A 12,101-nucleotide genomic window follows, 5' to 3' on the forward strand; every position below is an offset into this window, starting at 1 on the left:
TGTTTTTCCTTCTCTTTCCCAGTTTATCTAGCAGCTTGTGGAGAAACATTGAATATTGTTTTCTCTCTGCCTTTCACTGACTTTGTTCCCACCACATGCAATACTAGATTCTCTTTAAGGGTAAGTTCTCTCCCCGTCGCCGCTTTTGTCTTCTAAATGTGAGATAGTTTCCCTACCTTCCCTACCATCAGGAAATTTTGAATCAACTTTCCCAAAAGAAAAATACTCTTTCATTTCCGGTTCATAGAATTTTTCTTTAAGTAACCCAGAGGTAAATGGTTTCTGTTGCTTATATGAAGCATCCAATCATAGGCTGTTTTAATTTATATATACACAAAAATATATTTTTAAAATATATGTACACATATGCTTCATACATACACACATTTAGTGTATGTATTTACTATATATACTTAGCCTGTGTGTGTCTATGTATGTATTTTATCACTTGGAAGTTTGTTCCCATTTATTTAGAAAATATGAAAATCTAATGTATGTTCAAAGGTGAAAATCAAATACTGGAATGGGTACACCCAAACCATTTTGGAAAGCCATCTTCCAGATTTTTAAGAGTTTCTGTAGAATAAGTAATGATGATAAAGTGTTTTTAACAGATGCAGCTAATTCTTTGAAAGAGTGTACTTCTTGTTTTCCCTAAAATAGAAGCAGTCTACTGCGACTAAAAATAAAAAAAACCTAGTTGACAGTGATGTTGGTAATTTTGTATAATTTGATAGCAAAGAAAGCAATATTTTTACCTAATTTTTTAAAAAAAGTATGGTTTAGTTGAGATGTAGGGTAGCCTTGGGCCAGTCAGTTAGCTTTTGCAGTACGGCTTGAACAACAGAAGAACAGGAATCATCAAAAGCCGTGCCCCTGTGTTTTACAGATTGCTATGGTGTGTTGTTATGTGCAAGTTACTGGGCTTGTAACTGTTCAGAACTACCGAGCTCTTGGGATTGGACTAGAAATTGGTGGGAGCTGTAGTCAGCAATCACATGTGAAAAACGAAATTTCTTGCCTCCCTTTGCCTGAAAAGTGAAGATGATGGCACATATGAACACGCGAATAGCATGAGCATTATGCATAAAGTGAATGTAAATTAACTTTTCTGTTACTAACATTTGATTTTAGGGAGAAGATGTTGATCTTCATTTGTATCTACCAGATTGTCATCCTAGTAAATATTCCCTTTTTATGTTGGTGAAAGATTGTCAGCCTAATAAAATAAATCCTGAATCTTGTATTTCTGCCGAATGTCAAAGTGGTCAGAAAACAGGCAAACCCAAATGGAGGAACATTACTCAAGAAGAGTGAGTTTTATTGTGATATATATTTATGTCTTTGGCTCTTCATATTTACTTATTTTGTTTGTGATGAAAGCAACCTCATATGTTATTGGAAAATACTTAACGAAACTATTGTACTTCAAATAAAAGTACGATGTTGTTGTTTTTTTTTTGAAAGGGCTGGATGGGTTGAATGCTGGACGGTCCCGAGTGTTGTGTTTACAATTGACTACTCATGGCACCCAATTTATCCTCAAAAGGCAGATGAGCAGTTAAAACAATCCTGTAAGTGTCACTACATTTTTTTTCTTGTTAGCACGTTTCATTTCAGGAACTGCTGTGACTTTGTTGGAACAAAATACTTATATTTGCAGAAATGAATTTTGAACTGAACTGCTATTTTATATCACATGGGAAAATGCCAATCTTTAGAATGCACCAGGTTTGATTGAAAAACTGACAACATTTTGTGATACAAAACTTCAGAAAGTGTCCCAGTTCCCTGTGTAAAAAGAGGATACTGTCTGTAATTCATCTCTCCTTGTCCTTAACAAAGTGGATCTCTTAAATGGGTTGTTGTGTAACATAAAATATCACGTGGAATATTAAATACAAAGTACAATATTTTTGGCAGTATTATGTTCCTTAGCCTTTCCAAGCTTTTTTCCTTTGGATGTTGTGATGTTGTCTTATGATTTAAATGTTTAAGTACACTATATATGAGACAAAATAACATTGTCTCACCTTTATGGATATGAAACTGAGATTTCATTGTAGCACTGTTGAAGTGAACCACAGCCATCAGATATGAGTGTTAGACTGGTCTGTGTATCACTAATTTCTAAATAAGAATTTTTAAGTTTTAAATGTCTAAACAAGAAATATTCTGTAAGTATGTGCTTGCAAAAAAAGTTATAAAATGCTTAATTTTAATCTCTGAGTTTATTTTAAATGCAGAGGGAGGTATGCAGGAAGCTATGGGGTTACATAAAAGTCTTCCAGGTTGAGATGGTGGAAGCAGAACCGATGAAGGAGAGGTATTAGAAGAATAATGAGGGCTAATTTGAATGGGCCTCAAGCAGCAGGTGTTTAAAGACATGCTGGGTAGGGTTTTTAGGTTTTGAGTTCCAATAATTCAAATCTAAAAGAACTCCCATTTTAGAGGACGAAGCAGAAAAAGTGAGATTCGTCTGGCAGATGTTCATTAGGTGCTCTTGTAAGACTGTCAGCTTGTGTCAAATTTGCATACTTCAAATTTGAAAACATTTACTCGTAATCGTAGCAATTGAACCTGTATTTGAAAGCTTGTACATACTGTTGTGGTTTAACACCAGCCGGCAGCTAAGCACCACACAGCCGCTCGCTCGCTCCCCCCCGGTGGGATGGGGGAGAGAATTGGAAAAGTGAGAAAACTTGCGGGTTGAAATAAAGGCAGTTTAATAGGTAAAGCAAAAGCCGCGCACGCAAGCAAAGCAAAACAAGGAATTCATTCACTACTTCCCACCGGCAGGCAGGTGTTCACCATCTCCAGGAAAGCAGGGCTCCATCACACGTAATGGTTACTTGGGAAGACAAACGCCATCACTCCGAATGTCCCCCCTTCCTCCTTCTTCCCCCGGTTTATATGCCAAGCACATCATCATATGGTACGGGATGTCCCTTGGGTCAGTTGGGGGCAGCTGTGCCCCCTCCCAGCTTCTTGTACCCCCAGCCTGCTCGCTGGTGGGGTGGGGTGAGAGGCAGAAAAGGCCTGGACTCTGTGTAAGCCCAGCTCAGCAGTAACGAAACCATCCCTGTGTTATCAACCCTGTTTTCAGCACAAATCCAAAACACAGCCCCATACCAGCTTCTATGAAGAAAATTACCCCAGCCAAACCCAGCACACATACACAGGTAATTTCATCTGCAGCTTCCTTCAATGAATAATGCAGCACAGTCCAGCTCACTTCTAATCTGTAATGCTGACAGAATGTGTTTGGTACAGTACCGACATCTGTATTTTCTTTTGAGTCAATCGATCAAACTCTTGAGAAATAAATATGTCGCATAACAAGAGATGCAGCTTCCAAAAAAGTGGTCATCCACTGCGGCATGTAGCGAATTTATAACACATAATGTAATGCAATATATTATAATACAAGCACTGAGCAAGCAGTGTGGACAGTAATGGTAAGTTGAAGCCTTGAAGGTTTGCTGGCTACAGGTGTGTATTCGCTGTAGTTCTGTATGTGCCGCATCTTCCAGTTAAACTGGTACCTGAAATCTTACTCCATCTGGAGCATCAATTTTATATGGTTTTCCCATACAGTTCTTCTCAGCAATCGCTTTACATCCCCAAAGCACTTCAGTTACTCACTTCCTTCTCGTCACCTTTCCTCACTTAAAAAAGACAAAGCGCTTTCTTTTCCCTCACTCCAAATAAAAAGAAAGGACAGGAAAAAATATTTGAATTTCCAAACTGTTTTGTGACTAGAGCAATTGAGTTGTTTGAGAGGAAATTTTGGCCTACAGAGCTACCGGTTCAGAATGGGGTTTAATGTAACTTTTGCAATTTTCCTGTTTACTTACTTTTGTTTATTCTGCAATAGCTGTGTGGTTGTGGGAAATCTGCTACACTGAAGAGAAAGCATGTCTTTGTTTAACTTGAAAAGCAAGATAAATAAATTGAATTTTTTTTTCAGAACTTAAAGGACTGTTTTTCTCTTGCATAATTAACATTGACTAAAATTTTCGATATTTTTCCTGTCTTCCCATAGTTACTAGATAGGAGAAACCAGTTCTGTAGTGTAGACATATAATTATACAGTCCCTATTAGAACGCTGCAAAAAGTTGTATATTTAATGCACAACCTTATTTGCAGAACTTTCTTTGTTAGAAGCCTAACTTGTAATAAAAAAATCTGTTTTCTTCTTTATTTGGCTCCAAAGTGTCAGAAATGGAAGAAACAATGTTATCTGTGCTAAGGCCATCGCAGAAAACAGCCGACAGTGTGATTTCATCTCCCACAGCATCAACCCGCCTTCCCCTGGACCCCTCCGAGCTGCCCCCGGATAAGCTCCATGTGGAACTGGAACTCTCCCCGGATTCCCAGATAACCCTCTATGGGCCCCTGCTCAAAGCCTTTCTGTCCATAAAGGTAGGCAGAGGAACACAACTCTTAAAATTTAGGGATGGCCACATGTAGGAAAGGAAAATAATTAGTTTGAAATGGAAAATTAGAATTCTGCACTATACGTGAATTTAGATGAAAACTTTTTGTAAGTACTAGTTTGGAATGGCTTTGCTTGGCAATATGGTGTAGCTGGGATGAATTCAGTTGGCACAGGCTTATGAGAAGACTTCCAATATATATATGTAGACCCATATCAGCATAATTTTCCTTTCAAGGAATAGTATATGCTTTGGACTTCGCGTTCAGAACGTTTTCTTCTTTGACTTTTGCAGTTAAAAAAAAAAAAATTAATTATTATGACTAGAGCTTATATTAACAACCACTTTTATGCAAAGATGTATCAGAACTCATGCTTTTAGTGCATTTTAAGTTCTGCAGAGTGTTCTAATTGTTTTTGTTTTAATTAGAATCTGTGAAATTTCTGGAGTTAGGGTCATGGAGGGGAAGGACATGAGAATAAGTTTAATTTGAAAAGCTACTTCAATCAATATTGAAGAAGAATTTTTTGTTGATGTTAATCTATTATGCTTTCAAATGTTTGTTTGTATTGCTTATGTTGTGTCCTCTTCCATTGCTGATCTTCAGGGTGGCTAGAAACGGTTTAATTTCTTCCCTCTAACAAAAGCAGAGGCGATTGAACACATTGCTTCTATTTGACTGACAGTGAAATGCTTGGGTTTTGGTTGGGTTTCGTGCTTGGTGGGTTTTTTGTGGTTGTTTTGGGTTTTTTTGTTTGTTTTAAATGTCTGTTTTAGCCTATGCAGATCTAGGCTAAGGTAGTGCTTCTGGAGGCTTTCATTTTGGGTCAGAGGATGAGGAATTTTCTGAAACAGGTGATCAGTATCAGGACTCATACTGAAACAGTCATTTTTGTGAATTAATGTAAGATATTGCACAGAAGCAATGAATAGCAGAAAATACTAAGTTTTTGTACAGTATAGGACTCACAAATATGCTCATTATTTTTTCATGTTGCCACTAAAGTAAATAGTATTAAAATCAGGCCAGTATTGCATCTTGAAGACTTCATTTCTTCTGATACAGAGGAAATGCACCTATGTTTGACTTGTTTATTGAGCTCCTCTTTTGCAGCCCATAAATTCATGAGATGGTTTTGTCTTTCCAAGCAAAGCAGCTCTTCTTCAGTGCTCTTTGCCTCTGGAGCTATATGTAAACAGTGCTACGCTTGATACCATGATTTAATTTTTTTAGGTGCAGATTTCTCAGGTTAAATCTGGCTTTTATCTTCTAAATCTCAAGAGAAAATAGATGAATAGCTTGTTTTTGAAAATGCACATTTATTGTTCTTTTTAGTATTTTTGTGACTGTGTTTACATCTTTTTGCCCAGCTGTGCTGGCAGCATCTCTTAGTAGATTTCTAGGTTGGTTGTTTTTTTTTAATGCTTGTTTTCCTGACTTGTGGTTGAAATGCTGTTTTCAGTTTGTTTTCATTGATCTTTTTTAATACATGCAGGAGAGATTCCTGGACATGCATCGTTCATGCAGTTTTGTTAAGCCTTCTATTCTTGGGAAGCAGTTTTTTGGTGTCGTACGCTGTGTTGCTTACTGAAGGGCTTACTGGCTGGGAATGAATGATTTAGAGGTCCTTGCATCCCCAGCAGAAGGTACCAGGAGTTCAGTTACTGGAGTTCTTAGCACCTTCTGCTTGGGTCTGCCTTATAAAAAAATATTTCAAGGTCTGTATCGTAACATTGACCTTTATCTTTTTCCCTTTGCTAAAAAGCCAAGCAGACTAGCTTTGCTTAACTTTTGAGGGTTTTTTGGTTTGGCCACAGAGCAGTGCTTAATTCATACGCGTTAACACCAAAAATACTTCAGAGATTCAGTACAAGATGGTAAAATTGCATGTCCACAGGAGTCGTTATTTCAAGGCTGATAATGAGCCTGCCCTTTCTGCAGACCTTTTTGAAGGACCTGAGTACCTTGCAGTTGCCTGCTTGCTTTTTGTTGTACGCTTCCTCTTTGCTGGCTTGCGCTGCAGACTTGTGCTTGCAAAAGAACAAAGATGTTTTGGAAGGCAAATGAGGCACAGGAAAGGGAAGGAGAGGAGCAAGAAACATCATAAGATTCAAATTGTTTCAGTTTAATCTTCAGTCTAGTACTTACTTGTTTGCATCTCACAAATCACTAGTGGAGTTTGTGCTAGTTGGAACATTTCTGTCAACATGAGCGGCCGAGGGATTGAATTACTTTCTAAGAACAAATGAGGAGGCAACGTTTGCGTCTGTGGTGTAACCTCTTTGGTCAGAAAGCATTTTGCTCCGCAGAATGCTTAGTCCCCAACACTTCCCACGTACTGAATTAACAAGAAAATATAAGCTGCATCATTCAGAAAATGCTTCTGGAGAGTCTAGCCTTTTTTTTTTTTTTTTTTTTAAGGCAGGGAGGAAGTGACAAATTATCAGAAATCTGATTCTGATGCACTTGATAAATAAAACACAGGAAGTAGAATTATTGAATTATTGTTGTTTTTAATTAGTGATGGATCTTCTGTTTCCCAGTAGAATTGGGCAAAGATACTTTGGTCTTATCTAAGTGAGGGGGATTGGCTTAGAAAAGAGGTGGGGTTTAGACCCAAAGGGAGAAATGTTTATGAACTAATACTTTAGAAGCATGTTTAAGACTTTGAAATATGCTGATAACAAGTTTCAGAAGGTTGGATGAGAGTGACTTCCTGCAGGATGTTTTGTGTTCTTACTCTTGAAGTTACCTATCTTTAAAAGCACACAATCTGTTTAAACGTCAGTAGTAGTACTTCAGAATAGTTGTTTGTGTTGCATGCATCTAGAATACTGGTACTTTGAGAACCACTGAGAGCCCCTTCTCCTGCAAACCACATGGCCTAAATTTGCTCACTTCAGGTATCCGTTTTTCATAAAATAAAAGTATATATGTTTCTCAGCTATAGGTGGTAGCTATACCACTTATTTTGAAGAGGGCTAATGTACAGGAAAAGGTTGGATTTGTATTTCATTACGTTGTCTGTATGTTTTTAATTTGTTTTCCATACGGTCATAACAATTCCTGTTCCTAGGAAAATTATTTTGGAGAAGATGACATGTACACTGATTTTGAAGAAGTTATTTCAAGCCCTGTTTTGTCACTGTCAACATCTTCAAGCTCTGGATGGACAGCCGTTGGGGTGGAAAATGACAAAAAAGAAAATGGAAGTTTGGTCAAGCCAGTTCACCCTCTTACTTTACGCCCGTGGGATATCACTGTGCTTGTTAATTTGTACAAAGTGCATGGGCGATTACCAGTGGTAAGTGCTTTAGAATCTTAAAATATTTTGCTTCATGTAATTATTTTTTCTAGTTTTCGTAATCTGGAGTTAAATTTAACTCCCTGGAACATTAAGTTAGGGTGGTGCTTTTGCCAAAATATGTGTTTACTCTGTATTGAAATTGTGACTATCTAAACCAATTTGAGACACGATTTCTTTTGCTTATCTGGGAGGCAGAACTGGATATTTTTTAATATAATTTTTATTCAATGAACTTGATTTGTGTGATAATATTTTTGATTGACCATTATGATTTCTCTGCTAATTAGCAAAACTATCTTGTAATGGTGCATTCTGCTCTGTGCAGCTGCATTCTGAGGGATCCCCAGGAATTCAAATAAGACTTCAGATAAAAAATTGGGTTCACCCAAATGGGTTTGAATTGCTGTTTATGTAATCGTTGAAAGGTTTTTGAAGTTGCGAAGGCTTCTTTTTGCGTATCCACTGAGAGGAAAATTAGCATGCTTCCTGCTCACAGGTTTGCTTCTGATCTTAACAATTTCAATTTCATGCTGTGTATTTCCAGTTTCTGAAAGAGATGTGTTTAACTTTTGTTTTAGCATTGCAGTCCAGATGGTCCTGAGTGCCCTACAGCTTTCTTGGAAAGGTTGTGTTTTGAGATGAAGAAAGGATTTAGAGAAACAATGCTTCAACTTGTACTGTCTCCAGTGAATTTGTTTCTGAATGACAACTATCAGGTAGTAGGCTGGTTTTTATGTGTTTGCATGTGTGTGTGTGTATTGTGGAAGTTGTGATGATCTTAAAATTGAATTCTTTTTAGTTAGGAACTTTTGTGTTGTACACATACAAAGTTTATTAATGTTTATGAATCATAAGCGGTATTAAAGAAAAATCTGATTTATGGTGTGTTTTTTTTTTTAAATCTTTATTTCTGTCTTTTTGTGCAAAATGCACAAAAAAAAAGATTGTCTTTTCTTAGTTTTGCTTAAAATCTTTCTGGAGGAGGTTCTCTAGGAAACAGAGAGTAATATTCAGAACGGTCTTAGAACCATTGAGTGACCTCTGGTTTGTGTGTGTGGGTTTTTTGTTTGTTTTGTGTGGTGGTGTGGATTTGTTTTGTTTGGGGTTTTTTTGGGGTTGGGTTTTTTTTTGGTGAAGAACTTGGTTTTAAAAGATACTGTAAATACTGACACGTAAATTTTGTGCAATGGCTGGATATGGTTCACTTTTTTAAGCATATAGTTTTAAAACTGCACATGTGTTAGTAAATAGAACAACTGCATCTTTCACATATTCTCTGTGACTTCTATTAGACTAAATCACACAGCTGGGTCTGTATTTTATGGTCAAGGTATTGTTATGAGCTACAGTCTTCCTCTGGTCGGGGAGTCATGAGCCATGCTTCAGAAAGTACTTCATGAGACAAAGTTAAGTGGTGTTTGTGGCTTGTCAGCTAGCTGTATACTACTTTGATTTTGGTAAACTTGTAAAAATTGTCCGTATGGATGAATTTAGCTTAGTGAGGAGTTTAGGCTGAAATTTTTTAACACAAGAAGTTATTCTGATTCAGTGCAGGTTAGTGGATAGTTGGAGTTTGTATTTTGTTTATGCACATATTAGTTGCATTAAAAGCATTTTGATGCTTAGACTGTGCCTTACAGATAATATTGTTTTCAATCCCTGTGTCCTGAAATACGTTGCTGCCAATGGCCTGTATGAAATAGAATTTAAATTATTTTTATCTTAGGCACATTCCAGTGTTTGAAAACTGGAATACTGTATACAGATGAAGATGCATGTCACCCTATATTTTCACTCTTATGTCAGTAAGCTAGTGAAAGGAGTTGGTTGATGCTTGTTTAGTCTTTCCTAATTTGGATCCAGTGTGCCACAAGCACAAAAGTACCTTAAGTATAACCACTGACTGTAGACTGACTAATAGATAAAGGAATTGGAAGAAATAATGAACTTGCTGGATGGCAAAAAGTTAAATGACATCTTGGGAGAGTCCACAGTAGCCCTCATATTTTTGAGATGTTATTCTGTCGACCTCTGATTAGTAAAGAAGAAATCCCTGATGAGAACGTAGAATCTAAACATCCTGGTTCTTGGTTGCAGCACTGCAATTGTCTTTAGCAGCAATCTGAAGAAAGTGGCGTGAAGTCGCAGGAATTGCAGATGCATAATCTATATGGTATTAATAGAGCTCTTGAGAGCTGCAGAAATGGGATGTACTGACAGCATGGTGGCAGACAAAATGCCATTTTCCTCATAGCTTTTGTCAGGAGCTAAATATCCAGAATGTAGGGCTTGTTTTTCAATTGAATGAAGTTGTCAGAGGTGCAGTTGAAGCTGATGACAGTTGCAGCTCGAACATACAAACCTTTATGTAATGAAAGTTTGCATCTTATGAAGTTCCAGTTATGTTATCCAAATCTGCTGGAAGGTATTTGTGTATTATTTTTTGTGGTTTGTGTGTGTTTGTTTATCCGGTGAGGATTCCAAGCATTTGAATAGCTGCTTATTTAAGAACACAATCTATTTTGTGCACTGAATGAGACCCTTAAATGTTGTTCAGACCTGTAACTTAATTCTTGTATTGCAATTCATATGTACAAGGAGGCAGAAATGAGGTTGCAGGCAAAACCTTAATCATTTTGGATTTGGGGTTTTTATGATTTAATTTCACAGCTCTGAGACTTAGTGCATGATTTTTTTTTTTTTTTTTCAGTATTCTTACTGTTTACAGTTAGTATCGCTGTGGTTATGCTTTTTGCCTTAGGTGTTATATGTTCTTTTTGGTTGGATTTATTTTAATTCAGAAATATTAACTCAGACAAATAAGACTTCTGCCTGGGAATTTCTGCTGGTGGAAATGATAAACATGCAGGGTGGCATGTTTTTAAAAATATTGTGAAGAAAGTTCTGATCAGTTATGTGTGTTACTATTACCTAGTGTTTGACTTTGTATTAGTTCTTGCAAATTAATGTTGGAAACATTTTTTTTTTTTTTAAATTACCCTTTATTTATATTACGTATCTCAAAAATGCTGTTTGATACTTCCCAGTTCAACCTTAAAGTGAGAAGTTCATAGTACTAATGTATATAGAGCAGGAATTGTTCTCTGCCTAGCTGGGCAAGTATCGTTACTTCAGGTTTCCCGTTCATATTGTTTTGAAATAGCTTCTGAATCGAGACATAGGTTGCCAGTGATAGCAAAAGAGTAGGGCATGTTTCTTCTTCATTAAGCAACTTCAAAGGGATTGCTGACAGTGGAAAACAAACCAGGCAAGATAACATGTTGAAAAAACTGAATGAAAGAGAATTTTTGCTGTTGACTTACTGGCTTTAATCCATAGCTTACCTCCATGCAGTCACGAGCTTCTAGTGTATGCCTGTCCTGGTTTTTTCTTTTCAGTTTCTTCTCTGGGTGGTGGAGTAATATTTTTTTGAAAATTTTTACATCTGAGTTTTCATATCTGCAAACAAGTAGCTTTGCTTTAGGCAGCCAAGAAATACTTGGGTGAAAAGTGTAGCTTAGAGGACAGCCTCTGATGTTTGTTATTTATGTTTTTTAAATTTATTTTTAATTCTTTTTTTCATAATGTGTCAGCTTTCTAATAGTAACAAACCTTCATAAGTCATGTTTTTTTAACCTCTTGATCAATTCCATTGTTAAACTTGCTCTTCCATTCTTTATATTTCATAGAATCATAGAATTGTTGAGGTTGGAAAAGACCTTTAAGATCATTGCAGTAATATTTAACAGGTGGTGTCTAGATGTCACTGTGTGGAGTTCACCAAGAGAAGGTCGTTGATGATGGTTGCTACAAATTAAAACAAACTTGGGTTAGATAAAATTCCCTCTCCCCCTGTAAGATCTGCATATATGTTGTTGCATGGGTAATGCTGAGAAGTCTTGGGAATGTGTATGAAGTATCTCTGGCTACACAGTTTTTGCACTTTCTATTGAGGTATTCTTTGCAAATATTAGCTTTAACTTACTTGTCCTTAACAGCGACCTGCAGCAGATGAAGTTCTTCGAGAGGGTCACATCAGCCTGTCAGGTCTGCAGTTGCGCGCTCACGCAATGTTTTCAGCGGAAGGTCTGCCTCTTGGAAGTGATACTTTAGAATATGCGTGGCTGATAGATGTACAGGCCGGAAGTCTTACAGCCAAAGTTACAGCACCACAGGTATCATCTAGAAACTATTCACTTTGAAGTATTACCTTTCTCCTTTCTTGTAAAACGGGCATAGCATGGATTTTGGAAAGCACATTGCTCTCAGCTGAATTTGGATGCATCTGTGCCTTAAATAACCTTAATTTTATAGTTTGAAAATCTAACTATTTCTATAAATGGATATAAGGTG

At 36.9% G+C, this 12,101-nt stretch overlaps 1 protein-coding gene across 9 annotated transcripts in view; it reads left to right on the forward strand.

Annotated features, from left to right (window-relative positions):
* BLTP1 (bridge-like lipid transfer protein family member 1) overlaps window positions 1-12,101 on the forward strand; it is a 133,502-nt gene that overhangs the window by 38,211 nt on the left and 83,190 nt on the right. For 7 of the 9 annotated variants that reach the window (XM_075709417.1, XM_075709422.1, XM_075709420.1 and 4 more), the window contains exons 16-22: window positions 23-120; window positions 1,135-1,313; window positions 1,468-1,574; window positions 4,218-4,426; window positions 7,518-7,745; window positions 8,327-8,464; window positions 11,747-11,923. In XM_075709417.1, the coding sequence (XP_075565532.1) occupies window positions 23-120; window positions 1,135-1,313; window positions 1,468-1,574; window positions 4,218-4,426; window positions 7,518-7,745; window positions 8,327-8,464; window positions 11,747-11,923 (1,136 nt within the window). Of the gene's footprint in view, window positions 1-22; window positions 121-1,134; window positions 1,314-1,467; window positions 1,575-4,217; window positions 4,427-7,517; window positions 7,746-8,326; window positions 8,468-11,746; window positions 11,924-12,101 lie in introns of all 9 variants that reach the window. The other 2 variants (XM_075709416.1, XM_075709421.1) reach the window with 1 other exon arrangement.

This window comes from Pelecanus crispus, chromosome 4, assembly GCF_030463565.1.
Source record: "Pelecanus crispus isolate bPelCri1 chromosome 4, bPelCri1.pri, whole genome shotgun sequence".
Classification (NCBI taxonomy): Eukaryota; Metazoa; Chordata; class Aves; order Pelecaniformes; family Pelecanidae; genus Pelecanus; species Pelecanus crispus.